The sequence below is a fragment of the Esox lucius genome, chromosome 25 (genome assembly GCF_011004845.1).
Source record: "Esox lucius isolate fEsoLuc1 chromosome 25, fEsoLuc1.pri, whole genome shotgun sequence".
In the NCBI taxonomy this organism is placed as follows: Eukaryota; Metazoa; Chordata; class Actinopteri; order Esociformes; family Esocidae; genus Esox; species Esox lucius.
The window spans coordinates 9,440,436-9,464,229 of record NC_047593.1 but is presented as its reverse complement, the minus strand read 5'-3'; the positions used below and the strand labels follow the sequence as shown (position 1 = coordinate 9,464,229).

At 45.6% G+C, this 23,794-nt stretch overlaps 1 protein-coding gene across 3 annotated transcripts in view; it reads left to right on the top strand.

The window, feature by feature from the left end:
- The window catches only part of LOC105021086 (phospholipid-transporting ATPase ABCA1), a 33,370-nt gene extending 9,910 nt beyond the window's left edge, over nucleotides 1–23,460 (top strand). Inside the window, exons 7-48 of one of the 3 annotated variants that reach the window (XM_010888552.5) lie at nucleotides 536–727; nucleotides 2,036–2,125; nucleotides 6,031–6,277; nucleotides 6,491–6,630; nucleotides 6,737–6,853; nucleotides 8,036–8,230; nucleotides 8,849–9,057; nucleotides 9,288–9,464; nucleotides 9,633–9,855; nucleotides 9,943–10,164; nucleotides 10,406–10,610; nucleotides 10,819–10,926; nucleotides 11,042–11,216; nucleotides 11,365–11,496; nucleotides 11,699–11,838; nucleotides 11,973–12,110; nucleotides 12,310–12,533; nucleotides 12,821–12,893; nucleotides 13,085–13,287; nucleotides 13,404–13,461; nucleotides 13,581–13,697; nucleotides 13,827–13,975; nucleotides 14,170–14,294; nucleotides 14,485–14,571; nucleotides 14,732–14,924; nucleotides 15,049–15,143; nucleotides 15,233–15,265; nucleotides 15,397–15,502; nucleotides 15,791–15,865; nucleotides 16,496–16,665; nucleotides 16,894–17,071; nucleotides 17,275–17,390; nucleotides 17,563–17,707; nucleotides 17,875–17,998; nucleotides 18,190–18,319; nucleotides 18,507–18,690; nucleotides 18,906–19,012; nucleotides 19,216–19,357; nucleotides 19,459–19,593; nucleotides 20,076–20,272; nucleotides 20,405–20,648; nucleotides 21,107–23,460. In XM_010888552.5, coding sequence (XP_010886854.2) covers nucleotides 536–727; nucleotides 2,036–2,125; nucleotides 6,031–6,277; nucleotides 6,491–6,630; nucleotides 6,737–6,853; nucleotides 8,036–8,230; nucleotides 8,849–9,057; nucleotides 9,288–9,464; nucleotides 9,633–9,855; nucleotides 9,943–10,164; nucleotides 10,406–10,610; nucleotides 10,819–10,926; nucleotides 11,042–11,216; nucleotides 11,365–11,496; nucleotides 11,699–11,838; nucleotides 11,973–12,110; nucleotides 12,310–12,533; nucleotides 12,821–12,893; nucleotides 13,085–13,287; nucleotides 13,404–13,461; nucleotides 13,581–13,697; nucleotides 13,827–13,975; nucleotides 14,170–14,294; nucleotides 14,485–14,571; nucleotides 14,732–14,924; nucleotides 15,049–15,143; nucleotides 15,233–15,265; nucleotides 15,397–15,502; nucleotides 15,791–15,865; nucleotides 16,496–16,665; nucleotides 16,894–17,071; nucleotides 17,275–17,390; nucleotides 17,563–17,707; nucleotides 17,875–17,998; nucleotides 18,190–18,319; nucleotides 18,507–18,690; nucleotides 18,906–19,012; nucleotides 19,216–19,357; nucleotides 19,459–19,593; nucleotides 20,076–20,272; nucleotides 20,405–20,648; nucleotides 21,107–21,265 — 6,279 coding nt within the window. In that variant the 3' untranslated portion in view covers nucleotides 21,266–23,460. Of the gene's footprint in view, nucleotides 1–535; nucleotides 728–2,035; nucleotides 2,126–6,030; nucleotides 6,278–6,490; nucleotides 6,631–6,736; nucleotides 6,854–8,035; nucleotides 8,231–8,848; nucleotides 9,058–9,287; nucleotides 9,465–9,632; nucleotides 9,856–9,942; nucleotides 10,165–10,405; nucleotides 10,611–10,818; nucleotides 10,927–11,041; nucleotides 11,217–11,364; nucleotides 11,497–11,698; nucleotides 11,839–11,972; nucleotides 12,111–12,309; nucleotides 12,573–12,820; nucleotides 12,894–13,084; nucleotides 13,288–13,403; nucleotides 13,462–13,580; nucleotides 13,698–13,826; nucleotides 13,976–14,169; nucleotides 14,295–14,484; nucleotides 14,572–14,731; nucleotides 14,925–15,048; nucleotides 15,144–15,232; nucleotides 15,266–15,396; nucleotides 15,503–15,790; nucleotides 15,866–16,495; nucleotides 16,666–16,893; nucleotides 17,072–17,274; nucleotides 17,391–17,562; nucleotides 17,708–17,874; nucleotides 17,999–18,189; nucleotides 18,320–18,506; nucleotides 18,691–18,905; nucleotides 19,013–19,215; nucleotides 19,358–19,458; nucleotides 19,594–20,075; nucleotides 20,273–20,404; nucleotides 20,649–21,106 lie in introns of all 3 variants that reach the window. The other 2 variants (XM_010888551.5, XM_010888550.5) reach the window with 2 other exon arrangements.
- Nucleotides 23,461–23,794: the final 334 nt, after the last annotated feature.

Genomic DNA, 23,794 nt, shown 5'->3' with positions numbered 1-23,794 from the left:
TCTCCTTGACAGTTTTGTCATCGTGAGTTATTTGTGTTCACTGAAAAAAGAACAGTGTTGCGTCAAAACCCCACAAAAAATTTGTATTCCCGGGGGTCACATCTCTTAGTCATGAAGTCATTACTCCGTTATACCTCTACTCAGCAGTTACGTACTAAGAATGAAGCTGTCTCAGGCAGACTTCTCAGCTCCGAAATGTTAGTACATCACTTGTTATTACTCACTCTAGCAGCTCCTTTCCTTCTTCCCATGTGCGCTGGTGAGCTTCAGAGAGCCTTCATGCTATACCTTCATAAGTAAAGAAACTAAAACATCTCCCCATGTGTAACTAAATAATTTTCTAACTTTGTATGTTTTGTGGAACATGTAGAAATTTTTCATGGGTTGTTCTGTGCATGTTTGCAAAGTTTAATATCGTTCAGGGAAAAAAACAACGCCCCTTGGATGTTCTGTAATTCTGCATTTATGTCCTTTTAAAACTTGTAGCTTTTTAAATGTTAATTCATTGAGAAATATATTTTCTTGTTCTTCCCAGGTCTTGATCGGAGGTTTTGGCGTCCATCTTAGAGATATGTGCAACACCACGTCTCTGGAAGAGTTTGTGACTATCTCCGACAAGAATGTGTCTCGCCTCACCCAGGACATCATCTGCAAGGCCTCTCCTGAGTGGCTGAACAATGCCCAAAACCACTTCCTGTCCAACCTGGACTTCCTGAAACCCATACGGGTAAGAAACACACTAAACCCTCATTACTACTTCGAATACCAAAGTCATAGTCCTATCAAATCATCATTTGTTCCATAAGATGGCTTCTGTTGAGTCACACAAAACGTTTCTACGAACTCAGTCCCTTTCACATTAGCCAACTTTGTGGTGGGATCGTTTTGCCAGCTGCCGTCAAACCATATTTATGAGGATAAAGAGCACAATGTTCTCTGACATGATTACAGGAATGGTTTTGGCTACTGTCCAAGACCTTGGTTGCATTGTATTGTTTAAATCTGTTCCTGTCACAAAACATTAAAGTTGAATGTCTCCCTTGTCTCTTTCCCGTTATGGGAGTCGGAGAGTCTACGAATCCTATCGTGGAAGATGTCATAATGTAGCCTTTTGGGCTCTGAACACACACAGACACAAGCGCACATACACCCTCACACACTTTAAAGATTCAGATTCAAATTGTCCGTAAACACCAGAGGACTCAGGATGTATGGTAGTCAAAATAGTATGTTCACTTTCCCATCTCTGTGACCTCCGCTACTTGTTCAAAGGGAGCTGTACCTTGATGGACAGAGAAGGTGACACTTATTTGTCCGTGGAATTCTTATCCGAAAAATGGCTTGGTTGATATTGATATTTTAACGGACAGAAAGAATCGTGAGCCAGTCAAAAAAGAGGATACAGGCATGGACTAAAGACCACAGTATATCAGTTCTCATTTTTACATGAGTGACGTACTTAATTTGTCCCAGCGAAGACACCCTGTCAGAAGAGGGTCAATATAGTCTGACAATGAAAACGTTGTCAACTAAACACGCCAGGAAATATGGTAGACGTTTGTTGAAAATGTTATTCGTCTTAATCAGCCAAAATGTCAGAAGTGTAAAAGGAGATCATACTGCCAAATTGATATTAGAAAGGCTGGGGTTTAAAAACCCACTGTTTTGATCAGTACCATATATCAAGTGTCTCATGGCTCTTGACGTAGGCCCAGTTCCAACATCCTTACCATACATGCTTACATACAATGAAGCCTTGTATTAGGGTTTGATTGAAGTGCAACGCTAATATGGACTACTGAAAGTAGTACTGGTACCATTCTATTGCTCTGCTTTTGACTAGTCCTTCAGTAAGGCATTGTGTGGGCTGCCTTTTTGGACACAATCACCTCCCCATGAAAATAACACCTGTGAGAGGTCAGCTGTCCAGCTGCCCTGGTGTGAACGGTAATAACAGGTGATCGTTGGAATGGTGAACACCCTCCGGAATGTTCTGACCTTTAGTCACCCCCTTTCTCTCCCGTCTCTCCTACAGAAGGACGTGAGGTCCGACCCCGGGGTTGTCCAGGAGGTCTCCGCAGCTACCGACGGTCTGCTTGAAAGCCTAGGAGCATTGGCTGTGGAGGTAGACATCTGTCAGACCCACACACACACACACACACACACATTCCCTGGAATGCATCCGTTCTGACCCGGGTTTTGGGAAGTCTGGAACAACCCTGCTCTCGCAAAATGGTCGCTGTGCCTCGAATGGTAGTTACTTGTGTAATACCGGCTGCAAGGGTTGTCTTACTCAACCATTGGACTATTAAACCTCAGAGGTCCCACTGGTAGCAGTCCAGGACAAAGGGAAACAGCAAGGCTATCAGATCGTGGGATCTGAAGGGTTGACCGGGCTGACATCATAGGCTCTCATGTAACAACATATGGTTTGGCGGGACTGTTGGTGGTGGGGGATGGGAGAAGGATCTACAGTAGATTAGCTTGTCACGAGACCCCCAACCTCGACCTTCCCCCGCTTTCAAGGCTTTCCCACCTCCCTCCCCCCCGGTACTGCTGAGCTGGCAGACCATGAGGTAGCTGTCATCCGTGGCGTTTGTTGAAACGTCCATCCATGTATATATTTTTTTTGCCATTTGACTATCTGACATGATTTATATGGTGACAGAGGAACTGCGTGGACAGAGAACGAAAAGTCTCTTAAACAAACATCTAACTGACTCTCTTCCTTCTTGTCGAGTCCAGCGAAAAGCACGACAACCACACCAGAGAACCTGTGTAAAAAATTTTTTTTAAGAAGGACGCATATTTAGCTTTTTCTAAATATGTCCGAATTTTATCCCAAACCACAGCTTTTTGCCGTGAGCCGTTTTTGATCCCTGGCGCGAGAGAGAAGAAGCTTAGTTAGCCCTGTGGCGGCTAGCGCTGAGCTGCCTGAGCCCTGAGATGTGAACTCCAGTAACCCCTCTTCAGGCAGGAGGCGTGAGTGCACTGTGGGTTAGAACAAACTCTTCCTCATATTACTCAGCCTGTTTGCATGCTACAGTATATCTGTCCTGCAGCTGTGAGGCAGATACACACACACACACACACACACATTCAGACAGGCAGACAAATACCCACACACACACACACACTCAAACTCAGACAGGCTGACAGAAAGAGAAAGATGCCTTTCTCGTTCACGGTTCTCATTGCACATGGAGAGGCTACTCGAGGTGGGGAGGCAAAATGTGACTCCCCTCCTTCCTCTTTCCCTTCCTCCCTCCCCAGCTCTCCGCGTCCCCTCGTTCTTTTTTTTTTTCTTTGCGCATGTTTTCGGACGAGCCGCGGGAGCATGTGATTTGCTGATGCGGCTCCGGATTGACACCATGACCGCAGAACTCTGAGGGAGGAGGATCTGGGGGTTCACCGGGTGTCCAGGGCAGTCGCCTTCCATTCTTTTGTCACGGGAAACTTGTCCCTGAAGGATTACAACCGTCTTCACATAATTACAACCCTCTAAATAATTAGAGTGTGCTGGATGCAGACACAAAGGAGGACAGCTGCAGAACAACAGGGTTTTTAATAAGAGTATCAACCTGGTGAAATGCAGTGTTGATGTTATTACGCGGGTGTCTCAAGTCTTCAGCCTGAGCCCTGGATACAACAATATCTAATCTAGTTTTATATAACAGACCTCGTTAACCCAATACATGTTAATTATTTCCGGAGAAAAACGTTGTACGCAAACTGAAATGACAAAGGACCCTGTTTTTCCAAGATTACCCAGCATTTCCACCATGAGCCCAGTCGGGCTCCTATATTAGATGAATGACCGAGAATAACCTTTCTCTTTGTTTTGGCTACACACCGGACGCGCACGGACGCGAACACTCGAACATAAAGAGCCTTCACCACAGGTCGGGGCATGTCAGTGCAACACCCAATGCCTCAGATTGGTTAGACAGGCCTCTAAACCACTTTCTGCTTTCAGATGAACAAAGCAGGAAATGCAGCCTTTTTTTTAAAGAATTAGTTTGTGAAATGAAAATGGTTTTGTGAATAATAGGCTTTTTAGCCACTTAAGTTTTGGCGCATTGGTGGTTTATCTGAGCTGAACTGATACAACACTGCACAGGAACCTTTTGTTGTTGTTTGTGAATTGCACAGGAACTCATTAGCAACCTAATGAGGAGAGAAAATGGCAGTGTTTAAATGTCTTAAAAATCCCTTATATGGAAATAAGGGAGGGGGATAATCCAATCGACCACACAAACCACTCGTTTGAAAGGCTTTCGGCCTGCGGCGTCACATGACCCGAGGCGAGGACAGTTGCTAAGGCAGTTGGAACAAGTGCTGTAACCTCGGGTCAGACAAAGGCTGTGCCCTCTTTATCTCTAATTAGTGCACTGCTTTTCATGGACATTTTGCCACAGGCTTCGGTCAAAAATAGTGCACTAAATTGGGGATAGGTTACCATTTGGGAAGCAGGGGCAATGACTGATGCCTGGAATCGTTTTTAGCACACTGACTGTACGTCAGTTTGAGCAGACGGGTCTGAACGTTTCTGTTCTCCCTGGTGCCATCATGTGTTCATATGACATACGTTTCTATTAATTACAGGGTACGCTGCTCTGAAGTTCCCGGTTCAGGCATGTTTTGACTAGACACAGTTACAAAGCGGTCGCCTCTCCTGTGTTTTAGCCAGGGGAAATGTAACCACACTAAAACCTACAAACATTGGAGGAAAGAGGGTTTATATTTTGTGGTCTGAGGAGTTATGGTAGTCGAACCAAGCTAGCTAGGCATATTTAAGATATTCTTGAAGAATATACACTGCATTTACATTTCCAAAAATGTATGCAGCAACTACAGATATTTAATATGTGCCATTTCCACATAACATACAATTCACTGCCGGGGCTGGTCACCTGTGGTCCACACGAGATCCAGGTAGGGGCAATGCCTTTGGTTAGGAGAATTCCAAGTGGGATTTCCGCGCGCTTAGCTCTGCTCGCCTATTTGTCGTTCACACACGCAGACTAATTATTTTCCAGTGTTTGTTCTTGTTTTGACCAATCGCATCGGCTGTTTCGCCAATAAATGAGCAAACACTCAGAAAGTACAGTCAGAGTGGTCTGTTATTTGTTTTAGATATAACAGTAGTGTTGAATTTCAGTGGCTAGGAACATTTCCCTAAGAAGGCCCAATTCTAGAGAGGAATCAGGCTCGGAGGGGTGACCAGTCCTTATAACATATTAAGAGTACAAATTGTAATAATTAATAAATGCATGTGAGCTGAGTCCAGAGTCTATTTAAACTTAATCCAGGTTGGAAGACAGGGACAACATGGGGGGGGGGGGGGTCAGCAGAGTGGCAGCTGGAATCATCAGGTATCGTCTTGATCTGCAACACAACCAGGAGGACTTTTAGATTGGTACAGCCACGAGTCTTTCAAGCCTGGTACTCCTGAGGTGTGGGCCAAGACCTCATGTCCTCCTAAGTTTAAAACGGCAGGAGACAGGGAAAATGTAGCCTGAATGAGGGCTGAGTATTGCCAGCAGAGTACAGCCCAATTGCACAAGTGCGCAACATCTGTTGTGTCTCGTTGTAATTCATCTGTTGTGTCTCGTTGTAATTCATCTGTTGTGTCTCGTAGTAATTCATCTGTTGTGCCTCGTTGTAATTCATCTGTTGTGTCTCATAGCCTGACATTGGTGTGTAATAAACGGGCGAAAGCTTTCCCTGTACTGTCATTTAGAATATGTTAATGCATAGAGGAAACAAAGTACCTCAACCCCCCGATCCCACCCACTGTTGACAGATGGGGTGGGGTTTCCCCGCATAATTGGGCAACTTTTAATGAGAGCGAAACCGGGTTCAGGCGGTTTTATTGTGGAGTCCGAGGGCGATTGTGCGCTTTACTGTCAATGAACTCTGGCAACACTGACCCCAAACCTAACCATTATGCATGTATGTATAAAAATGTCAAGAGAAACAAGACACGTTGAGCAATGCCTTAAAACGTGCGTGTTTCTCACCCACCAGCTGGCCAGCATGAAGAGTTGGAAGGACATGCGCGACGAGATCCAGTACCTGACGGCCAACGCCACGGGCTCCCCGAGCCACATGTACCAGGCCGTGTCCCGCATCGTGTGTGGTCACCCCGAAGGCGGCGGCCTGAAGATCAAGTCCCTCAACTGGTACGAGGACAACAACTACAAGGCCCTGTTCGGGAACCACGGCGGCAACGGCAGCGACGACGAACCCGTGTCCGCCTACGACAACACCTCCAGTGAGTTGGCCGGGGCTACTTTGTACTTAGTTATCCTAATGATCCATGGACTCTATCGGTGAATACGTTACGTGAGCCATGAACTTGACTTGGTTCGGGGATTCTGCTTGTGGTGGACCGTAGTGGTGAGGGGGGGGGGGGGGTGGGACAGTCTTGATAGTCTCCGCGCATTGATCGCTGACACCTGGTCTCTGCCCGTCACCCACTACTCAGCTCCGTACTGTAACAGCATGATGAGGAACCTGGAGTCCAGCCCAATATCCAGGATGATCTGGCGGGCTCTGAAGCCGCTCCTCATGGGAAAGATCCTTTACACACCAGACACCCCCGCCACCCAGAGGATCATCCACGAGGTGAGACGGGGCTGCGACCATGGAAGCGGCTTGCATTTAATGTAGTTCCCGATGACCTCAACAATGGGGCAGCCATTTTAACCCCCCACCCCATCCCCCCCCCCAGGTGAACAAGACTTTCCAAGAGCTGGGAATCCTGAGGGACCTGGGGGGGATGTGGGATGAGATGAAGCCGAAAATCTGGACCTTCATAGAAAGCAGTGAGGAGATGGACCTTGTTCGGGTGAGTTTCGACTCTTTCGGGTTTTCTTGTAGATGGCCGGGCTACATTTTACTGAAGGCCATTGAGGAAGCACTCCGGAGTTTTGTATAGTTTTACAGAAAACGGTTACCTTTTTTTGGGGAACTAAATCTAATTGTTTACCATGTCCACCATTTTGTATGAGATATGACCTGCAAATATACATAGACAAAAAGCACATTCGCGTGTGAAAATGGATTTGCAACATATCATACAGTATGAATCATGTGTGCTTCATATCCTGGAATATTTATTAATGTGTAGAGGTTACTAGCAGTACATTATGCACAAAATGTGGCAGATCACAGGAAATATGATAAGGGTTCTATATTGGGTTGGTCTTTAATAGGGTTAGAGTCTGCTAATGTCATTATGGATTCCTGTTACAGCCTAGAAGAAAGCTGTTACGCAAGGGTTTTTCATCTGATTTTGTTGTACGGTAGTTATTATTCCAGACTATATGTGCATCTTTCACCACGCTGTTTATTGTGTCCATTCAACAAGATGTCGTTGAAGATTTATATAACTGCCGATTAGTCTATTAAGTTGTTAAATTGGAACATTGTCCCCTGTGTACAGGCTAACAATTCTTAGAATCAGACATTTATTTAAACGAAAAGGGACAAGTAATATGATTCAATTTGATTGTTCTACGCTAGTTAGTAAAGAGATTCTTCTCATTTCTGTACCTAACATGGCTCCTAAAGCAGTTTGAGTGGTTGACACTCAATGGAAATCAAAGCTTCCTGCTGCCCCACAGTGGTAGGAAATATATCACATAATTCAATCCCCAAAGCCATTTTCTCCACAGCAATTCATTCTGTGGTATATTCAGCGGCTTCCAGGCAAATGTGGCTATTAACTAGAATGAGGTGTAATTGTCATATTCATTACATACTAGGGTTCTGAGTGACTGTTATTAATAACTGACCCCTGGAGGCTAATAGAGAGGATGAATGGCGGACATTCAGGGTATAAAAGACTGTGACAGAAACTGTCTGCATGCGCAGTTTAGAGTAGAACATTATGTTCTTTGTACCCTTTTTACATTTAATTTATAAATATTATTATCTTTGTTTGCAAACTTTGACAACAGCTAATGCTTTTTAGCGATGGCAATGGGAGATCCATGACTAAACCTACGTCACGTTGGTTCCCCGCTAGACCCTGCTCCAGAACAACGCCAGCGCCAGCTTCTTTAACGACCGCCTGGCCGGCACCGAGTGGAAGGTGGAGGACGTGTCCCTCTTCCTGTCCAAGGCTGCGGAGGACAAGCGCCCCGCCGGCTCGGCGTACACGTGGAGAGACGTGATCAACGAGACAGACGAGGCCATCAAGACCATCTCCCGCTTCATGGAGGTGTGTTTGAGTGTGTGTGTTTGGGGTCTGCGCAAACCATTCCAAAGGACAGTCACACACTCGCCATTACATTAATACGCATATACATACCATAGTTGGAATTGACACCATTCTATAAGATGGCCAGTAGTCGATTCCTCCGGTCAAGGTAAAATAATAGATCCATTAACACTGTGTACGCCAATAGAAAATAATTGTGTTCCTTCTGGACGTCACAGCGTGCCTTTCTAAATCAAATCTGAAACACAGTTCAGAAGAGAAGGCTGTGTGAACGTTTTGAGTCACCGGGTCAGTGTTTCGTAACCCCATAGCTAAATGCTCATTGATTTCTATCACTGCAGTGAAAGGGTAACTGTTGTTGCCAAGCCAAACGTTAAACGCGACTGGACAGCCGAATGGTTTTCCATTCCGGATCATTAAAGTGTATATTTCGTTGGGGTGACTAGCTAGATGATGATTATGTATGTATGGCGTAACTGCAGCTAATCACATATCTTCTTTGGTATTAGGCCAAGCTTTCAATGTTAATTTCTCAACATTTTAACAAATCTGTACTGTCATTTCACGTCAAACTATGTAAGTATTAGCCTGACAACCCTTTTTCATATTGCCTCACAGTGTGTGAACCTGGATAAACTGGAGCCTGTGGCCAACGAGGAGAGACTGGTCAACAAATCCATGGGTCTCCTAAACAACCAGAAGTTTTGGGCTGGGATAGTGTTCCCAGACATCTCCCGTAGCAACAGCTCTGACCTGCCGCCTAATGTCAACTACAAGATCCGCATGGACATCGACAACGTGGAGCGTACCAACAAGATCAAGGACAGGTGATTTGTCCTAAGTCATCTTTGGCTGTCCCAATCAAATTTGTTTCCTGGCCAGTTTTGGCATGTGATACACAAGTTGCCTACCCTTGCTTTAGACAGTCATGTATTTTAAGCTTTTAGTCACTGTGGTTATTAAAACGGCCAAGCAAGTTGTAATAATGGAAAACGAATGCCGAATATAGAATATCCACATTATTTCCCTAACTTTCCATCCTCGTGTCTCCCCGTAGATACTGGGACCCTGGTCCCCGGGCCGACCCGTTTGAGGACCTGCGCTACGTCTGGGGCGGGTTCTCCTACCTGCAGGACGTCATCGAGCAGGGCATCATCAGGGCGGTGACGGGCACCAAGGAGAAGACGGGAGTCTACATCCAACAGATGCCTTACCCCTGCTATGTAGACGACATGTAAGTGGCCCTGAGGAGACCTGGAGAAATCTGGTGGCTGCGCAGAGAATCTTGGGTCTTATAAACAATAGTCTTGTATATCTTTTAATGATACGATAGATATGCGTTAATGAATCCAAACCCTTTTCAAGTCAATGTGTGTTTTCTTCATCCCCCTCCGGTTTTCAGGTTTCTCCGCGTGATGAGTCGCTCCATGCCTCTCTTCATGACCCTGGCCTGGATGTACTCTGTGGCCCTCATCATCAAGGGCGTGGTCTACGAGAAGGAGGCGCGGCTCAAGGAGACCATGAGGATCATGGGATTGGACAACGGCATCCTGTGGCTGAGCTGGTTCATCAGCAGCCTCATCCCCCTGCTCATCTCCGCCGGGCTGCTGGTGGTTCTACTCAAGGTGTGTGTTTGGAACAGAAACACACACAAACACACACACGCACACAACCTGTTTCATAACCTCACTAACCTCCCCTCGTCCAATCAGATGGGGAACCTGCTTCCGTACAGCGACCCTGGCGTGGTCTTCCTGTTCCTGGCTTCGTTTGCGGTCGTGACCATCATGCAGTGCTTCCTCATCAGTACCATCTTCTCGCGTGCCAACCTGGCGGCGGCGTGTGGGGGCATCATCTACTTCACCCTCTACCTGCCCTACGTGCTGTGTGTTGCCTGGCACGACTACGTGGGCTACGGGGCCAAAGTTGTTGTGGTGAGCGTGTGGCTTTAGCCCAGGTTGTTGTGGTGAGCGTGTGGCTTTAGCCCAGGTTGTTGTGGTGAGCGTGTGGCTTTAGCCCAGGTTGTTGTGGTGAGCGTGTGGCTTTAGCCCAGGTTGTTGTGCTGGAATGGGCTGTGATGGGGGCCGGTTTCCAACCTAGCTGGTTTTCGATCCTCTCCGATCGTCGACGTAACTTGTTTCCTAACTCGTATCCTTTCCTCTCGATTTTCCCCAGAGCCTGCTGTCCCCGGTTGCGTTTGGGTTCGGCTGTGAGTACTTTGCCCTGTTTGAGGAGCAGGGGGTGGGAATCCAGTGGTCCAACCTGCTGTCCAGCCCTCTTGAGGAAGACAGCTACTCCCTCACCACCTCAATCAGCCTCATGCTGTTTGACGCCTTCCTCTACGGGGTCATGACCTGGTACATCGAGGCTGTCTTCCCTGGTAAGGTGTCACTTCATGGAATATGTTCAACAGCTAAGAGACATCACACAAGCCATTTATCAGGCATTTCTTTGCCTTAAGGGCAACTTCATTTTCTTTCAGTTGGTTGTTTTTTGCATTCTGTACCTTAATTAATTACACCCAAAATTATATTTCATTTTGTGTGTATTTGGGTGAGTCATATGTGACATCGGGTGTTCCTTTATAGGCCAGTATGGAATCCCAAGGCCCTGGTACTTTCCCTTCACTAAGTCCTACTGGTGTGGAGAGAAACAGGGAAAGAACGTACAAGAAGGAAGTGGTGGAAACGCCAAAGGTGAATAAATGTTTTTGTGCAACCCCCTTTTTATCAAACAATTCCATACTTTTTCTATCGGGGGGTTTTGACCCAAGGTATTGGAGACTCTCATTTTGCCTGGTTTCATCCTCAGCTGTGTGCATCGAGGAGGAGCCGTCTCACATCAAACCGGGCGTTTACATCAAGAACCTGGTGAAGGTTTACAGCCACGGCAACAAGCTAGCCGTAGACGGGTTGACCCTGGGCTTTTACGAGGGGCAGATCACCTCCTTCCTGGGGCACAATGGCGCCGGAAAGACCACCACCATGTAAGGCAGTTGATAAGTGTTTAGCCTGTGGAGTTTATACACCTTTCATCAAGCAAGGCATTTCAACAGCTTCTATGGATTTGTGAAACACAGTTCAATTGACAGTTGAGTGACCGGTTTGGTTATGTATTCTAACCGACTCTAATAGGTCCATCCTGACGGGTCTGTTCCCGCCCACATCTGGCACCGCCTACATTATGGGGAAGGACATCCGGTCAGAGCTCAGCACCATTCGACAGAACCTGGGCGTCTGTCCTCAACACAACGTTCTCTTCAGCATGTACGTCCTCATGGCTGTAGTATCCCTTTCAGACTCACTATCTGGGGTTGCCAGTTCTGGCACTCGTTCGAGCAGCTCAAACATTCAGGTTTACGTATATGATTATATAGTCATCATGTGATTGAATAGTCAGGCGTAACTGTGTAGATTTGATTGCGAGCAGGCAGTATGTGATTCTGACCTTCGTGTCCGTTTCTGTCAGGCTGACTGTGGAGGAGCACATCTGGTTCTACGCCCGTCTGAAGGGCCTGCCTGAGGAAAAGGTGAAGGCCGAGATGGAACAGATTGTCAACGACATCGGCCTACCTCACAAACGCCAGTGTCGTAGCAACACCCTCTCGGGTGAGCGGCTCTCCTTCCTGAATGTGAAAGCCACATCAGCTGACGTTGAAAACGGTTAAGAAACGGTGAAGGTCGTTGAACTAGTGATGTGTTACCGCTGAGAACAATTACGATCTGGTTTGTTTCGGTCTCAGGAGGCATGCAGAGGAAGTTGTCGGTGGCTTTGGCGTTTGTTGGCGGGTCTAAGGTTGTGATCCTGGATGAACCCACTGCTGGAGTCGACCCATATGCACGACGTGGCATCTGGGACCTTCTTCTGAAGTATCGCGCAGGTGATGAATGCTATTATATTGTTCATATTTCTGGTGTGCTGGAGGAGTCAGTCTGTCGTAATGGTCTAAAACAAATGCATGGAAGGGCTAGCTGCTAGCTTTGTATCCAGTTATAGCCCAAAATACAAACCTTTCACTTCCTTTTCTCTCTCTCTCGCTTTCTGTCTTTCTCTATCTCATTTTCCCCCTCTATTTTTAGGCCGTACCATCATCCTGTCCACCCACCACATGGATGAGGCGGACATCTTGGGAGACCGCATCGCCATCATCTCCCATGGCAAGCTGTGCTGCGTCGGCTCCTCCCTGTTCCTGAAGACTCAGCTGGGGACGGGCTACTACCTGACCCTGGTCAAGAGGGACTTCGACCTGAGCCTGAGCTCCTGTAGGAACTCCTCCAGCAGTTCTGTCTCCTACAGCAAGAAGGTGGGCCTCCTTCAGCCTCAGCCCCTCACAACCGTAAAGGTATATTTAAATACACCTGGAAGTGACAGAAGACTTCCGAAATGTAGAAATGATGACACTAACTTCAAGGTAGATTGAAATAAATCCAAAGTTGAGCAAAATAGCTTTTTACTAACATCTTGACTTAGAAACAATAATTATGTAAGCTATGTTAGACCAATATAAATACATCTGTAGGGCTTCAACATATATTTGTAAAAAGGTGTTAACCTCAATGAGGCTAATTTGTGTTCTTTTTTTCTCTGAAGGAGGACAGTGTTTCTGAGAGCAGCTCGGATGCTGGACTTGGCAGTGAACCCGAAAGCGAAACCACCACTATCGGTTCGTTTAAGAAACGCCTGATTACCTTCTGTCCAATTGTTTAATTGTACTTTTTACAATAGGGTCAGAACAAAATGAACAATGAATTATTAATCAAACCGTTTGGAAATTATCTTTCTTGGGTAACATCAACATGAGGATGAGGATGATGACAGTCTGTTTGATTCTCTTTCTGCTCCTCTCCCTTTTAGATGTTACCATGATCTCCAATGTGATCTTCAAGCACGTGCCAGCTGCCAGGCTTGTTGAAGACCTGGGACACGAACTCACTTATGTTCTGCCCTATGAAGCGGCTAAAGGTGGAGCCTTCGTGGAACTCTTCCATGAGATCGATGATCGCCTGTCAGACCTCGGCATCTCCAGCTATGGCATCTCAGACACGACTCTGGAAGAGGTACAAAACATAACCAAGCAGTTGTATTTGACTCGTTTTCCAAACATTCATACTGTGTTGCTTACTGTGACAAATTATTAGTGTATGTTAACCTTTTATTGGTAATTTCATGGTAGATCTTCCTGAAAGTTGCAGAGGACAATGGAGTGGACGTTGCTGAACTGCCTAACTCAGGTGAGACTGTCATACTACCCCATGAAAACCTTGTCAAAAGCTAATATTTACTCTTTTAGCTGTTAGCTGCTCTTTGTTATTTTCTCTGTTCAACCTATTTCGTGCTGTGTTTCATTCAGATGGCACCATCCCAGCTCGTAGGCACCGCAGACATGCGTTTGGCGACCACCAGAGTTGTCTTAAACCTTTCACCGAGGATGATGGCTTCGACTTCAACGACTCAGAAGGTGACCCAGGTACCTTTTATTACCCATGTTAACTCCACTCGCCTTCCATTGGCTCTCGTCTCATTTCAAAACCGTCGTATTTGTGGCGTTTGGCCTTTGAAGACCTGAGGCTAATTCCCTTTTGGTTTTCTGCCTCAGAATCCCGTGAGACGGACTGGCTAGGAGGCTCGGATGGTAAAGGTTCATACCAGGTCAAAGGCTGGCGTCTAAAGAGACAGCAGTTTGTGGCATTGATATGGAAACGCTTCCTGTATGCCCGGCGATCCAGAAAAGGTTTCTTTGCTCAGGTAAACACAGATTTATTTCTTCACGGCATCACCTAATGTTGAGGGTTTACATTAACATTTATCGTCATTACAATTGATAGGGGTGTTCGTAGCCTCCAGGGCAGGGCCATTGTGGAAACTTTGGAACCCAGTCAGTTGGCTGTAAACCTTGTGAAGTTGGCTTGTGAAGTGATGTGGCCCTGTGTGGGTTTCAGATTGTGCTCCCTGCTGTGTTTGTCTGCATCGCCTTGGTCTTCAGCCTCATCGTCCCTCCGTTTGGAAAGTACCCCAGCCTTCAGCTGGAGCCTGGAATGTATGAAGAACAGTTCACCTTCATCAGGTAAGACTAACCCCGCGAGAAGACGTTGCCGGCAATCAGAAACTGAATTTATGTTTGTACGTCTCGGAATGGGTTTCACCTGTGGGTACTGCTCAGTTTAACCCAGCTGTGTTAATATAAACAAGGTTAACCGGATGGTTAAAGTATTTTACTTGTTGGTTGATGATGATATTATATTACCTCCTTGTAGTAACGACGCACCTGATGACCTACTTACTAATAAGCTGTTGGGTGCCCTGACAAACTACGACGGCTTTGGTCCTCGCTGTGACTCATCGTAAGTCCAACTCCTTTCGAAAACAGATTGCACGGAATGTGTCGGAGATCACCAGTCGCAAAACGTGGAGGGTTAAATCCGTGTGGATTTAAATGGTCACTCTCCAACGCCCTTTCTTCCTCTCTCTCTCTCTCTTTCTCTCTCTCTCGTTCCCTCTCAGGAGTGATGCTTCTTGCAACGTGGCTTACAACGACTGGGGCATTCCAGAGGTGCCGGAGACTGTGAGGGACATCTTTATGAATGGTAACTGGAGCATGGGAAACCCCTCTCCTATGTGTGAATGCAGCTGCGAAGGGCGCAAGAAGATGTTGCCCGAGTGCCCTCCTGGAGCTGGAGGTCTGCCTCCTCCGCAGGTACACACACATCTGAAATCACGCGGACACACACACACACACACACATATACACGTATTAACCCTAACGCAAAAGAGAGAGCATGGATCCAAACAAAAGTTTAATCGTTTTTCTTTCTCTTCAGGTGAAAATCAGTGACGTAGGCACCCTGCAGAATCTGACTGGTAGAAATGTGTCAGATTACCTGGTCAAAACCTATGCTCAGATTATTGGGAAAAGGTACTGATTTATTTGTATTTTTACATTTAGGTCAGAATTTAGTACATCTAATCACATATGTTAATAATGTGCATTTTGTCCTTTTATAGCTTGAAGAACAAGATATCAGTCAATGAATTCAGGTAAATTGGCTGGCTTCAGTCCCTCAATGCTCCCTTAACTCATCAGAACATGCCATCAGCTTCAGTACTGATTTGGCAACGTTCTGTACCACAGTGTTTAATGATATGTAAATGTCTACTTATTCATGCAGATATGGTGGATTCTCATTGGGTGCCAGGAACACCCAGTTCCTCCCACCAAGTGAAGACATTGACCAAGCCATCAGTGGTATTAGACGACGCTTCCAACTGGAGAGAGTAAGCCAAACATTTACTTACTTAGTATCCTCTATTCGTTCCCAATGCCACTGTAATGGACTGTACAGATGTAGAAGCAGAATGCTTAGAATGGACATTCACAACAAAGTGCCATGTTATGAGAAGGCTTGACCTATGCCCTGATTGACAGTTCCAGTCAAATTAATGTAGACTGAGGTATATACACTTTCAAGTATTTGTATTTCCTTGTTGACGTCTACAGGATTTTTAAATGCATATATGGTTCAGTTTGTGTACTAAACAGGGTTTTGCTGTCTATCTCTACAGGGGACTGCTGCTGACCGTTTCTTTGGCAGTTTATCCAGCTTCATCCAGGGACTAGACACCAAAAACAACGTCAAGGTTAGTGTTCTCATGATAAGCACACTGAACATAGCTTGTTGTTTTGTGCTGGCTTCTCCACACGTTTTGACAAGGTGACAAGGTTAGTGCCATACATGTCAGTACATACTGATAGCCTCTGGGCTGGTTTTACAGGTCATCTGTTTGAGAAAATGAGTTGATAACACAGGTTTCCGTGCTTACACAGCAGGGATGGTTTTTTTTGCGGATACTACAAGACCTCTCAGCCAACAGAAATAGCATGCTTAGGATGTTTTCAAAAAATATATATCCTAATCTTCCTTAAGCAGTGTCAAAATTAGGGTACTAAATAGAGAATGCTGTGTCATTTGAATACAGGGAAAGACTGAAATGGTCTCATTGTTTTCCCAGGAACCTGAATGTTGATGATAGGCAGGGCAAAGACCTTTTGTTCTTGAACCTTTAGTCACTCATCACTTCCCGTAACCACGGACAGGATGATGACCTGTCGGTTTTCTGCTTAGCCAAGCCTTTATGTCTCTGCTTAGTGGGTTGTTGGATTTCTCGCTTCCCGCTTTTTTGAGTTTTCACAAAAACACACTTCCACTTCCTCTGTTTTTCGAACCCATTTGTCCTAACTTTTCAACCCTAACTTCTCACCTCATTCAGATCTGGTTCAACAACAAGGGGTGGCACAGTATTGGATCTTTCCTCAATGTGATGAACAATGGTATCCTGCGCGCTAGCCTGCCCGCCAACCAGAACCCTGGCAAGTTCGGCATTAATGCTTTCAACCACCCACTTAACCTCACCAAGGAGCAACTGTCGCAGGTCGCACTGTAAGTACCAGGCCTGTGAGTCCAGTTCTTCCCTGAAACGACAGGTAACCTTACAAAAGGTTGTTAGATCAAATCCCTGCGACGGCAAGGTGAAAGATCAGTCATTTTGTCCCTGAGCGTGGCTTTAATTGGAAATGTGTCATTTCTTCTATGAGTCTTTGTCTTTTAACATTGCTCATAACATGTTATGACCGAGAACCATCTTTTCCCTCTGATCTCTCCCTGTAGTATGACCACCTCGGTGGATGTGTTGGTGTCCATCTGCGTGATCTTCGCCATGTCCTTCGTCCCGGCCAGCTTCGTAGTCTTCCTCATTCAGGAGAGGGTCAACAAGGCCAAACACATGCAGTTCATTAGCGGTGTGCAGCCTTTGCTCTACTGGACGGCCAACTTCCTCTGGGACATGGTGAGGCTTCTTGTTTTATCACGGAGTTATAGACATTATGCCAGACGTATGAACACAAATGACTTCAGGCGCCACGGAAATGTCACAAACTAAATTGGAATTTAGAATAATTTCACCTGTATTATACTTATAGGGGTCTGTCAGTTGGAAAGAGTATTTGACTGTATGGGAGATTTGAGGCTTTTCTGGTCTGTGTGTTCCAGTGTAACTACATTGTTCCTGCTACTCTGGTCATCATCATCTTCGTCTGCTTTCAACAAGACGCCTATGTCTCCTCCACTAACCTGCCCGTCCTGGCCCTGCTACTCCTGCTCTATGGGTGAGGGAATAACACACACATTACACAACATCTACACACGCTTGTGCTTTATGTCACTATTTTCACGTCTTAAAACTCAAGTTGAGCGGAAAATACCTCATTCGCACACCACTCGACGTGAATATTCTATTTTAGGCACTCCGACTGACTTTGTTTTGATGCCTTCTCCTAGGTGGTCCATCACACCCCTGATGTACCCGGCGTCGTTCTTCTTCAAGATCCCCAGCACCGCCTACGTGGTGCTCACCTCCGTCAACATCCTCATCGGCATCAACGGCAGCGTCTCCACCTTCGTCCTCGAGCTCTTCGGCAGCAACGTGAGTACGACGAGTCGTTGAAGACCTGTGAAGCTCATTAAGATGGGCCCAATCTGCTGCTCACACAGATCCCTGTGGAAAAGCCTTCTATTGATAAAACATCTGAAGTGAATTGTGACTTTAAATGAATGGAATTGACCGAGTGTTGTTCTTCGACGTGGCAACAGGAAATCGGAGGGATCAACGACATCCTGAAGAACGTGTTCCTGATCTTCCCTCACTTCTGTCTGGGTCGAGGCCTCATCGACATGGTGAAGAATCAGGCCATGGCCGACGCTCTGGAGAGATTCGGTATGTAGGCTCAGGTCATAGGCCATAGGTCGTTTTTACTTTAGGACAAAAAAGTAATGTCAGTGGACAGGTTTCTGTTGTAATACCAAAAGTTAAGTGACAAACCAGTCAAGTGATTTTAATATATTGGTTATTTCGAAAATGCTGTGTTGCGGTATCTTGACCTTGTCTGTTAATTTCATGGGTTCAAGGTGAGAACCGGTTTCGTTCCCCTCTGGCATGGGACATGGTGGGCAAGAACCTGTTTGCCATGGCTGTGCAGGGTGTGGTCTTCTTCACCATCACGGTGCTCATCCAATACCGCTTCTGCTTTAAGGCCAGGTAGGCGTGGCCCCTCACATGATAGGACAAATTTAATCTGACTCTTTTTAGCTCATCATATCAGAGTCACTGTACCCTTATTCCAACTTCACTATTTTCATCCAAACTATTTATAATGTCCGCAAACCTTTTTTCTATTCAAAATGATCTACAGTATTATAATATGCTCTCTGATTGGTTGTCTCAGATCTATGAAAACAAACCAGAAGCCTATCGGTGAAGAAGATGAAGACGTGGCGAGAGAGAGGCAAAGGATTCTGGGAGGAGGGGGACAGTCTGATATTTTGGAACTCAAGCAGCTGACCAAGGTGTACAACAGAAAACAGAAACCTGCAGTAGATCGTCTTTGCGTGGGCATTCCTCCAGGAGAAGTAAGGCCGCATTCAATCTAATGCGTTTTAGTCAGCCATTTGTACACCAACAACTGTCTCAAAGTGCTATTCAGATACGTTGACTAAAAAATGAGAGAGAGCCGTACAAAGGCTAGTGCTCTCATTCACGGTTCGGTTCAACATAAAACCTGTCTGCATGTGTTAACCTTATGTGGTAAGTTCAGTCCGGTAAAACTCCTTTTGTCCTTCTCCAGTGTTTCGGTCTGCTTGGAGTCAATGGAGCAGGAAAGACGAGCACGTTTAAGATGCTGACTGGAGACTCAGTAATCACGAGCGGAGAGGCTTACCTGGCGGGAAAAAGGTAACAGAGTAGCGACAATAAGCTATACACGGCGTCATTAAAAGATCTATGCGGCACATATACACAATCATTCGTAGTATTGGTTTATATCTCCAAGGCTAAATGCGTCATGGGATACAGCTCTAGATCACATTAACCCAGAAGCTTCTACAGACTGTGTGGGTTGTTGCGACTGACGGTGGTGTGCGTCTCTGTTTTTTTAGTGTGTTGACGGAGATGAACGAGGTGCACCAGAACATGGGCTACTGCCCCCAGTTTGACGCCATCAACGACCTGCTGACCGGCAGGGAACACCTGGAGTTCTACGCCATCCTGAGAGGGGTGCCAGAAAAGGAAGTGTGCGAGGTGAGCGCGTCGACTGATTCCGCGCCATCGTATTCGTGCGACCCCTGTGCGGATCCGGTATTTCTTCATCTGACCATGTCTGTGACCTCCCTCTGACCCAGGTGGCGGAGTGGGGCATCCGTAAACTAGGCCTGGTGAAGTACGTGGACAAGGCGGCGGGGAGTTACAGCGGTGGGAACATGAGGAAACTTTCCACGGCCATGGCTCTTATTGGAGGTCCATCGGTGGTCTTCCTGGTCAGTAACCTGCCCCACCCCATTTCCTATGTCACCCCGGTATTCAGTTACAGGGTGACACTTAAAAATAAACGTGTCTGAACTGGTAATGCAATTTACACCAAGATGGAGATGGAACATTTTAAGAGAAAACGATCACATTGTGAGTGCTTACGTTTGCACTTTCCTGTGGGTTGCTTTCTGTGTGGGTTGCTTTTGTATAATAAAATACGGAAATATTATTTTGGCATTAAATATCCCTTTCATTCAGGTTCAATACTTACAACCAGGTCGAAGCCTAGGGCTCTGAGAATTTAATGATCACTCGGTGGTCATGTGGAAAATTCATAACCCCACCTACCCAAAACTACGAACCGGTCTTTCCATTGAGAATGTCATGCATAAACGTGTCCACTAGATGATGGTGTTTCCTAGAGCAACTTGTTCCCGGGGGCCTAGTCTGACCAGCGTGGGATGTTGTGTTTTTTGTTTCTGATCGACAGGACGAGCCCACCACTGGTATGGACCCCAAGGCCCGACGGGCTCTTTGGAACTGCATTCTCAGTATCGTTAAGGAGGGGCGATCAGTGGTTCTCACTTCGCACAGCATGGAAGAGTGCGAGGCCCTGTGTACGCGGATGGCAATCATGGTCAACGGGAGGTTCCGCTGCTTGGGCAGCGTTCAGCACTTAAAGAACAGGTAGGGGGAGCTGGCAGTTACTGTAAAATGCTGTTTTGTTACATGGGTAAAGAAGCACGACGGCCATTTTGGATCAACATCAAGCCAATGCTAAAAGCTAAAGCTAACCACTCCGTGCTTTTCTCCATTCAGATTCGGGGATGGCTACACCATCATCCTCCGGGTGGCAGGACCAGACCCGGACCTAAGGCCAGTAATGGAGTTCATAGAGAGGGAACTTCCAGGCAGCACGCTGAAGGAGAAGCACAGGAACATGCTTCAGTATCAACTGTCCTCCGCCAAAACCACACTGGCTCGCATCTTTAGCATCCTGGCCAAAAACAAGGAATGGCTGCTCATAGAGGACTACTCAGTCTCTCAGACCACACTGGACCAAGTAAGCAGTGAAAGTTATATAATTTTAAATATAATAACCACAGTAACATGTATGCTTTCAATATATTATGTTTCAATTTCAAATAAATAAATACAACTAATGTCAAAGTGGTGTCACAACTGAATATTTGAGTCGTAGGGATCATTTTAGTATTTGCTCTAACCTGAACCCTAACTTTTAAATTATTCTTCTAACTATCTACATTCATTCTCCAAACCGTCTGCATATGTTCTAGTAACTTGCCACAAAAAGTAATGCCTGACATTAACGTAATCCCCTCTTTCCATAACCCTAATTGTTTTCAAGGGTTGTTTCATGTGGCTTAGATGAAATTAGTGTTTTATTGCCATGAAATAAAAGACTGAAACAAGCTAAAACGACCAATTAACCAAACATGACGCAGAAGGATAGCACACCGATTAATCCGCTCTGTTTGTGTGTCCTTTTTTAAACTTCAGGTATTTGTGAATTTCGCCAAGGACCAGAGTGACGAGGACCACTTCAAAGACATTTCGATGCACAAGAGAGACGCTGTGGCCGTTGACATGGGGGAGGTGGATGTCACTCAGCTCAAGTCTTTCCTCACAGACGAAAAGGCCCGGGAGAGCTGCGTGTGAGTTCAAAGCTGCGTCTGAAATGGAGCTCTATTCCCTCAGTAGCACGCAACTTTTGTCCAGAGCCTTTGTCAACAATGGCGCACTATGTAAGGAGTAGGGGGACTTTTTGGACGAACCCGGTCTGTTCCTCTCCCAGACAGACTTCTGAGGCCCCTGTAGACGGGTCGTTCTGGAGAGAAGGGTTTTTCTACGTCTTTTAAGTGTTTCTTTTTATTGTTATTTCTCAGTGGACTGCCCAGCTTTTAGTGTTCTCCGCAGGGCACAGCGAGAACTAGCGGCCGAAGCGCAACACTGAAACTCAATGCAAATCAATGCAATGATTAAACCTCACTGGGGTGTTCAACGAGGGCGAGCCTGGTGCCCCTCGCTAGAAAAGACTGAAGGACTTGGAGCCCAGACAGAGTGTGAGGAGCACACGTGTGGTCTGTGTACACTTGTCAAGGATCAACAGCACACAAGAACATTTCAATCATCTCACTCACTGCCAACCAACAGTCATTTTGATTCAGGGTCTGTTTTTTCTCTCTCTCTCTCTCTCTCTCTCTCGGTTACCAAGAGAATGTTTTTTTGAAGAACTAAAAGAAGAACAATCAATTTCAACGAGAGTCCAATCACAGATGAAAGACAAATGCAAATACATTATATTGCTAAATTTCATTTCAAATCTGAAAACAAAAGTAAACATAACGTGTTATATTATATTTTTTGAACGATAAATGTTTTGTCAGTGTTGTCATGACGTCCTGCGCAGTGCCTGTCAATCATGGTGGAGATAGACGTTAACACTCCAGCTTCAAAATACCATCGAAGACGGGCTGTAGAATTTTCTGGAATGAAAAAGCACAAAGACAGAATATTCTTCAAAACTTTGAAAGGATGTCAGTGATCACTTATGTCAGATTACTGCTTTCTTAACGAAGTATTGTACTGTACCACAATGATAAAAGGGGGTCAGGCCTATCTGTCTGTGAACTTGCAGTCTAATAGCAACACTTGTTGTTTTTAGCTAGCAGTCATTCTTCTGACTTTCTGTTTTTTGAAGTGTGGGGCGAGAACTACATTGCATGCTTTCCGATGGCCAACATGGTGTAGCTCTACAGTAGGCTGGTATGCGTCCCACAGGAGTCGTCATAGATTTAAGCAATGAGCTGCTGTTGAAAGACAACTTACTGATGTTTTCCCTCTGCAGGCTTCATGTCCTGTTTAATTGATGAATAAATATGTATTACTAACGTGAAGACTTGAGGGAAATGGGGTTTTCCATTATTGATGAATCAACTTTTTTTTATATACAGTGTATGTGCGTAAACAGTGATGGGAAACATTGATGGTATATTTCTGGGTATGTGTTGTTCAGTGAACACTGTCATCAGTGCCAAAATGTTGAGTTAACCTGTTGTTGAGTTTGAGGCCACCGTTTTTGGAGTTCGGCTCTCTTGAACATTGTAGTACAAGTAGGATGTGTAAAAGGTGAACAGTGGAATGGACAGAAGCTAAAAAACATGTGGCTAGACACAAAGGTTGGGTCTCACACTTTGCACCCAACCAATCGTCAATCTGTGTCAATGCCAAAGTCCTCCTGGCTGAACAACTAGTGTGCATCAACAATGACCAAAACTCCACATTTACACACCAAACTACTCTGGTGGGGAGGGTTTTACTGACACATGCCTCCTCCAGCATACCTCCCTCCAGGGTACCAACCATCAGCCTATCTACATCCAGACTTAGGGCCAAATAACCACTCAACAAATGACCAGACATAGAGGGACCAGCCCAATAAAGTGCCACTGTCTGGTTAAGTAACACTGAAGTCAATTCAGATGGAATATCCGATCATACAAAGACCCCTGTCATATTTGTAATGATGGGGAGAGGTAGAGAACCCAGTCTCTATATATGGACGCTTACTAGCACTTTATAGCAGTTTTCAATGTAATATTTACAGTACACGACTTACACTGGAATACCTGCGGATTTCAGAAGCTATGCCTGAGACTACAATGCGTTTTGTCTGTTCCGCGAAAAAAAACTAAAAAAACATTTTTCAAGAAGTGTCTTGTACTATTATAATTATTTTACTGTGTTTCAATATTATTTGTTTACATTTTAAATTAAAAAGCCTGTTAATATCTGTTACTTGTTGTGTACCGTACCTATTTACACAAATAAAAATTGTTACATTTTGAAGTTTGTTCAAATCTCCCACTGATTTCCCGCAGCTCTGTTTGTACCACGCCAGAATCGGTACTTTAATAACATCAAATCTTCCGAACAAAGCACTTAGTTCTATGCTATTTCACGGCACACTTTACCTGAAAAGGCGACAAGTAACATCACACAGCAGGTTCTCTAGTTTTCCAACTGTCTGAGGTTAAACAGGAAGTGTCCGGTTGACCAGTCTCTCAGTGATGCGGTAGACAGGAGAGTGATGCGGCTCTAGGGCAACATCGTTGTATATTTACGGTCCTGGTAGCCGCACCTTTTCAGTTGTAACGCCATTATTTCAGTCTTACCAAGACTCCCCGT